This window comes from Alosa sapidissima, chromosome 8, assembly GCF_018492685.1.
Source record: "Alosa sapidissima isolate fAloSap1 chromosome 8, fAloSap1.pri, whole genome shotgun sequence".
NCBI lineage: Eukaryota > Metazoa > Chordata > Actinopteri > Clupeiformes > Clupeidae > Alosa > Alosa sapidissima.
The window spans coordinates 33,513,853-33,520,697 of NC_055964.1; the positions used below are offsets into that span (position 1 = coordinate 33,513,853).

At 47.0% G+C, this 6,845-nt stretch overlaps 1 protein-coding gene across 4 annotated transcripts in view; it reads left to right on the plus strand.

The window, feature by feature from the left end:
• Positions 1–651: 651 nt before the first annotated feature.
• Positions 652–6,845, plus strand: part of LOC121715958 (leucine-rich repeat transmembrane neuronal protein 4) — a 138,899-nt gene continuing 132,705 nt past the window's right edge. For all 4 annotated transcript variants that reach the window (XR_006033719.1, XM_042102035.1, XM_042102036.1 and 1 more), the window contains exon 1: positions 652–1,314. Coding sequence is in view for 3 of the 4 variants with exons in the window: in XM_042102035.1 (XP_041957969.1) it covers positions 1,311–1,314 (4 nt within the window). In the remaining variant the exon portion in view is untranslated. The remainder of the gene's footprint in view (positions 1,315–6,845) is intronic.

A 6,845-nucleotide genomic window follows, 5' to 3' on the forward strand; every position in this document is an offset into this window, starting at 1 on the left:
TGAGGAGCAGAGAGGAGAGGAGCAGAGGAGAGGAGAGGAGCAGAGAGGAGAGGAGAAGAGAGGAGCAGAGGGGAGAGGAGAAGAGAGGAGCAGAGGGGAGTATTTGGAGGGTTTTCCCTGCTCGTCTCCTGGGCAGGTGAGATAGCTGGGCCTGATGGAGCAGCAGCAGAAGGAGCTGATGGAGCTGAACTGGCCTGTGGGTGGAGGTCATCATGACATCAAGGTCATGTGCTCCTCATCAGACTGGAGTGTTGGTCATCCTCACAGAATGGTCTCCACACCTGCAGAGATTTCTGACCCCACTGGGTGTCCTGCCATGTCACATCTCAACTCATTCTTCTCCCCTACATTAGCTCAGCCGAGGTGTGGTTTAAACCTCAGAATCACAGAATACCATACACAAATAAGCATGATATCCTCTTTGCCATCCCCAAAAGTTGACTTGAGAAAAAAAAAAACACCACACTTTCAAATACCATGTCTTACACGGGGTCATTACAGTAATTACGGTTCTCACTCTATGCCATTAGATTGTACGAAAAAATGTGACGGTATCGGTCGGGTCTGCGGAGGCGCCCAGAGCCCAGCCTCCCGAGTCCCGAGCGGTGTCCGCTCTCTCTCGCCAGAAGAGGGCAATCCGAATCACTGCGCTGGTCCGAGCGGCTGGCAGTGCCAGGCTCCATACACCATCACCGTCTCCGTAACCGGAGGAGGATATAGGAGGAAGGCTCTCCTGTAAATCCTGTCCTGCGTGCAGGTCACAGGCGCGGAGGCACGAGAGTCTGAAGAGCGGGATAATCGTTTAGAAATTTCAGTGTTGACGCCGCGTCACACGCATGTATCGCTCACGCATTTACTGCGTAAAACTGGAATACAAAACTCAATATAGTCGGTAGCCGCTTTTGGGTGAGACGAGCCGGATTTCTTTCCATCTCCTCTTTATCGGTCATTTCCCCCCGGGGCTTCGTGTCCTTCTCTTTTAAATGGACCAGAGACTATATGGAAATGGGCAAACTTTCGCTTAAAACACACGATTATTCATCCGTGGACTGGAAGCATCTAGTGTGACTATGGACTGTTGCCTGTCGCTGGATTCAATGGCTATACGCACTTGGAACTATGACAATAAGATATGTCCGTAATGAAACCGAGCCTGGGGTGAAGTTTGCGTTTTTTCGAGGTTTTCTCCCGAGGGGGGACGTGTTGCTTGGTCGGATTACGGAACTGCGAGACGCATAGAACTTGCAAACATGCGGACTCCGGAGCGCGGAATCGGGCTCTAGACCTGCAGGACCTGACATAACGCAGCTATGGGTACGTCCAACCACATCTCAATCTCGGAAACGAAATGAGAATGAGTGTTATATCAAATAGAAAGACGGGTGATTCATGTGCATATTATTGTTCTCAGTGTCCTCTTGGAGGAAACGCAAACGAATTCCGTTTCATCAATTTCGTACCTATCAATCTCGGCAATTGAAAAACACTTTGAATGCAGGCTATAGGCTACCCTAAGTGTCGCTGTGGGTACATAGCATTTTCATTATGAGTTGGAGTAGCCTGCATTTGAATTACCAATGAAGCATTCGATGCAACGCGAAGCTTGAATAACCACAATAACTGCAAATCAACTAGTTGAGCTCAGGTGCACATCAACTTTTAAAGTAATGCAACACAAATTAGGTCTAATTGCATCATTAGGCTTTGCATATTGCAGTCTCTGATAAACTCAGAGTTAATCAACAGGTTAACCTAATCTTATTTTCTTGCTAAATCACGTTCGGACTGCCCGCTAGATCTCTCTCTCTCTCTCTCTCTCTCTCTCTCTCTCTCTCTCTCACTCTCTCTCTCTCTCTCTCTGTATGTGTGTGTGTTTGTCCACTGGGGTTGGTCTGGACCGCTGCGTTCATTTGCTCCTTGCCAAAGCTTTTGCACAGGACGCCACTAAAACCTACGGCGCATTCTAGTTGATACTTACCAGCTGGAACTAACGGGCTATTTCGTCACCTTTGTGCCGAATGCTATGGTACTTTACTGCAGTTCTCGTGACCTCGGTCATTCGAGCACCATTCCCCGTGTTGCTTGAAATGCCCGCGACTCGGATGAGGCAGCGCGGTTCCTCCCGCACTCGGCGACTATATAACACTCAGAAAAGAAAACAGAGGCGCAGTGTTGGAATCTAAAACCGGGCCGGCATACAGTAGCATACACAAACCTCGCTCGAGCAATAATACATTCAATTTCTTAGAAAAATGAATAACAAGCATATTTGAGTGATTGAGTGCGAGAGAGAGCAGAGCTAGAGTATGGATTTATAGAAGGACCTGCAGAGTGATGTCCGCCAATCACATCATGTTTCACATGGATTTGAATGTTAGCTGTTAATGACTTGCACCACTAGTCATTAACAGGTCAATATGCATTTTGTTAGTTTGTATTGGACTTCATGTATCGCTTACCCTGCACGCCTCTTTCTGTGTCCCCTCTCTTTCTAAGGAGCAATGTTATAGAATCATTCCTAGCAAGGTTGTGTGTGTGTGTGTGTGTGTGTGTGTGTGTGAGAGAGAGAGAGAGAGAGAGAGAGAGAGAAAGAGAGAGAGAGAGAGAGGCAGGGTCCCCTGTGTCAGCCCTGCTCCCCTCTCAGAAAGCTGGTCAGACAGATGACCTGAGCTGTCCCTTATTAAACGCCTAAGAGCTTGTCCATGTAATGGAGAGGAGAGGCTGTCACAACAGATAAGAGCGGGCGAGATGGAGAGCCTGTCAGGCTGCCACTGGATCGTTCTCCTGGAGTCCGTTAGATGGCCAGAGCTCGGGATTCATACCTACTTCTCCCTACTGCCATTGTTATACGTCTTTGATGATGATAATAATAATAATAAGAAGAAGAAGAAGAAGAAGAAGAAGAATAGCAATAGTAATATTAGTTAATATTATAATAATAATATAATAGTAATAATAGTTAATTTTCAAATATACATAGGACAGATGTTAAATTCTTAGTGCAGGGAATTTCACACAGTAACATAACAATAATAATAACAGCAACAGTAGTTATTCCACTCAGCCTTGTCTCCGAGTGTTATGAAGTGCAGTGTTATGTGTTATTTCCATCAGTTTGTGTATGTGTGTGCTCGGGGCCTCTCGGAAGGGTGTATGCTCACCAGAGGCTCTCCAAAGGCTTCATTAAGAGCAACCGTGGTGTTGCTGGGACAGAGAACTGGGTTAGAATGGATTGAGCTGGGCTGGGTTAGGATGGACTGGGCTGGGTTAGGATGGGCTGGGCTGGGCTGGGTTAGGATGGACTGGGCTGGGTTAGGATGGACTGGGCTGGGCTGGGTTAGGATGGACTGGACTGGGCTGGGTTAGGATGGACTGGGCTAGGCTGGGTTAGAATGGACTGGACTGGGTTAGGATGGACTGGGCTGGGCTGGGTTAGGATGGACTGGACTGGGCTGGGCTGGGTTAGGATGGACTGGGCTGGGATGGGCTGGGTTAGGATGGACTGGGCTGGCCTGGGTTAGGATGGACTGGACTGGCTGGGTTAGGATGGGCTGAGTTAGGATGGACTAGGATGGGTTAGGATGGACTGGGCTGGGCTGGGTTAGGATGGACTGGGTTAGGATGGGCTGGGCTGGGTTAGTATGCACTAGGATGGGTTAGGATGGGCTGGGCTGGGTTAGGATGGGCTGGGCTGGGTTAGGAAGGACTGGGTTAGGATGGACTGGGCTGGGTTAGTATGCACTAGGATGGGTTAGGATGGGCTGGGCTGGGTTAGGATGGACTGGGCTGGGCTGGGCTGGGTTAGGATGGGCTGGGCTGGTCTGGGTTAGGATGGACTATGATGGGATGGACTGGTCTGCATGTTTTCTGCAGAGGGGCTGGCAAGGCTAGCAGGCTGCCTCAGAGAGGAGGAGGGTGTGGGCACTGAGGTCTGGCATGGCAAAGTTGGCATCGCTGGGCGCTGGGCACTGGGCTGGCGAACTGGGCTGGCGAAGGCCGTGTGGTGCCTTGTTTAGTTTGGCTTAGTGTCGGCAGGGCCGTTTCAAGGAATTTGGGGGCCCCAAGCAAAATGGACATGGAGGCCCCTCCCCTGCCCACCGCACGCAAAGCCTACAGGAACCACCGCATAGCACCGCATTTTGACAGTGCAATACTGCAGTTGCATATATATACTGTGCATTAGTTTTGAACATTTGCAAAAACACCACCGTACCATACAATCCAATATAAATGTAAAAAAGTGCACAATAACTAAATCCAACATACTTAAACACACACACACACTCACATTAACATTTTTCAGTTCTCACAAAGTGAGAAAATAAAACACTGCCATCTTATGCAGAAAAAGGATGCATTGTTCAAACTATAAAGAGTGCAGGTTGTATAGCAATTTAAAAATCCAACATAAATACAAGTACACACACACACACATAAGATTAACCTTTCAGGCCATCTTCATCAGCGGAGGTATCCTTAGGAAGAGCCTGAGGGCTGAGAAATTTAAGCAAAGCACCTTGAGGGAGAAAAAAAAGATATGTTAGCATTTCCATATTTTGATATTTAGAAGGGATGCAGCTGCTTTCACAACTACCAATGCTTACTGTAAAAACATCCCAAGCTTGACCTAGGCCTACTTGTAGCTTAACATAGCATTTAAGCATTCTGCTGTTTGAGAATTAGACAGACGCACCTGATGCTTTAAAGACAGTAATCTTTAAAGACAGCTGGCGTGCATGAATACTACTAGACATGAATGTTCCAGTCTGCTTTGATGCACGGAATTTATCGTGTGGTTCTCCTAACCCCCATTTGGTAAATAGATTATCACCGTCGAATAGTTAGTATAGCAGAGAAGCTATGCCACTTTCATCAAAACCTATTACAAAGCTATAGCAATGTTATGTCATTAAATACGATAAACAGTAATTCTGGAACAGATCTGCGTCTTCCTTATCCCGTTATTAAACATATTACAGTATGTAACCATATTCCGTCCGAAAAAAAAAGTTGCGCTAACTGTTTTTAACTAGGTTTTATATTTTTGCGGCAGCAGCAGAGACCAATAACCTGGCTGGCTGGCTGCTGTCAGCGACTACTGAGAGGGGCCCCCTTGTGGGGGATCCCGGTATTGCCGGTAACAGTGTCATTGCACTTTACTGCATTGACTATCAAAGGGGCGCTCACAGTTTGTCGTTGCATTTTATTTTTAGCCAGTCGTTGTCTTGGGGCCCCTGGCCAGCTCGGGGCCCCAAGCAATTGCTTGGTTTGCTTGCCTTCTAGCGACGGGCCTGAGTGTCGGATTACTCGCAGGATCAGAAGGCTGTTTTCTGTCAGTCTGAACTCCCTCGGACCCCACTGGCCTGTAAAGAGACTGGACCGGTCAGGCGGAAAGTTAGAGGTGGGCAGTTAGAGACGCACTGGGAGTGAATGGGGCAGTTAGAAGAGATGCACTGGGAGTAAATGGGGCAGTTAGAGACCAGTGTGGAAGCTGCAAGCTCTACTGAGGCCCTGAGACAATATGGCATTTTTAATCAGCACCTGCTCAGTAGCTTTCTGGTAGACCCCAATAAGAACCTCAATTATTCTCCAATCTAAAGCAATAATCACTGAATGCAATGACACCAGCCTAGAGGGAGACGCTAAACGGGGTTCATGGACAGTAGCAGATGCATGCATACGACATGCCTGAGGATGCTCAAATAGGGGGGTTCATGGACAGTAGCAGATGCATGCATACGACCAGGGTTCTAAATTAACACCCGCCAAATGCGGGTTAAAATACATTTTGGCGGGTGTTAATAAAAACTTACTAGCCAGTTTGGCTGGTGATGCATGAGGCATTACGTGCTCTCGGTCATATATCCCCCCTGGCAGTAGGCCTACTTCCAACATTTCCCATGACCACTGTGTCGTAATGCTACGTGAAACGCCCATTGACTGCACGCAGATTGGAGTGAAACCAGCGCGAGAGACTGAAACGAACAGAGTGTCTACCAGAAAACTCAAGGAATTAGAAGAACGAACGGAGCCAGAGCAGGGAGCATAGACTGAACGAGGAGGGAGTTAGCCAGTAAAGTAAAAAGTACATAACACAAATAAATAACACGTAACGAAATATTAACGCAATTAACGCATTGTGTTTACTTAGCCTATTTCCTTTGTGGGAGGCTGATGTCATGTAGTGGAGGCCGCAAAACCTGAAGCAGCTAGATCGTTTATTTTATTGTCTATAGCTGAAGATGGAGAGGAACGTGAGAAGCTTGTATAGGCGAAAATGATCAGTTTTAAAAAGTTGCCTGATCAGTGATCACCACCACCACACGCATCACGCACTGGCGTAGAGTGAGAGAGGAGGGACCAATGTTTAGCCAATAATAGTAGGCCTAGCTGGACTGCAAACTGCTTTTTACTCTTGTTAGAGAAAGTATACAATGTAAACATGCACCAGCATGTTACATAAAGATGATACCTTTCGGGTCCTCTCTATAAAGATCCAACGTAGGCCCTATGCTACTGCATTTAATTGAGAGCGCGTCTGAGCACACGTGAGAGGGAGAGAAAATGAGTAGCAGCTTCCTGCTGGCTTGTCATTGTTGATAATTGATATCTCCTTTTTATTAAGTTAAGATTAAACTAAATGCGGCGGTGGTTGGGACAGACTTATGGGGGCGAGAAGAGGAATGGAGCAGGGGATGAGGATATCGACAGAGAAATAGATGTAGATAGTATATCCATGCCAACAATGTAAATAAAGATCAAATGCATTCAGTGACACTCATCTCATAAACTCATAATTATCTTATTTTCACCGGAAACAAATTGGCTAGCAGAAATTCTGATTG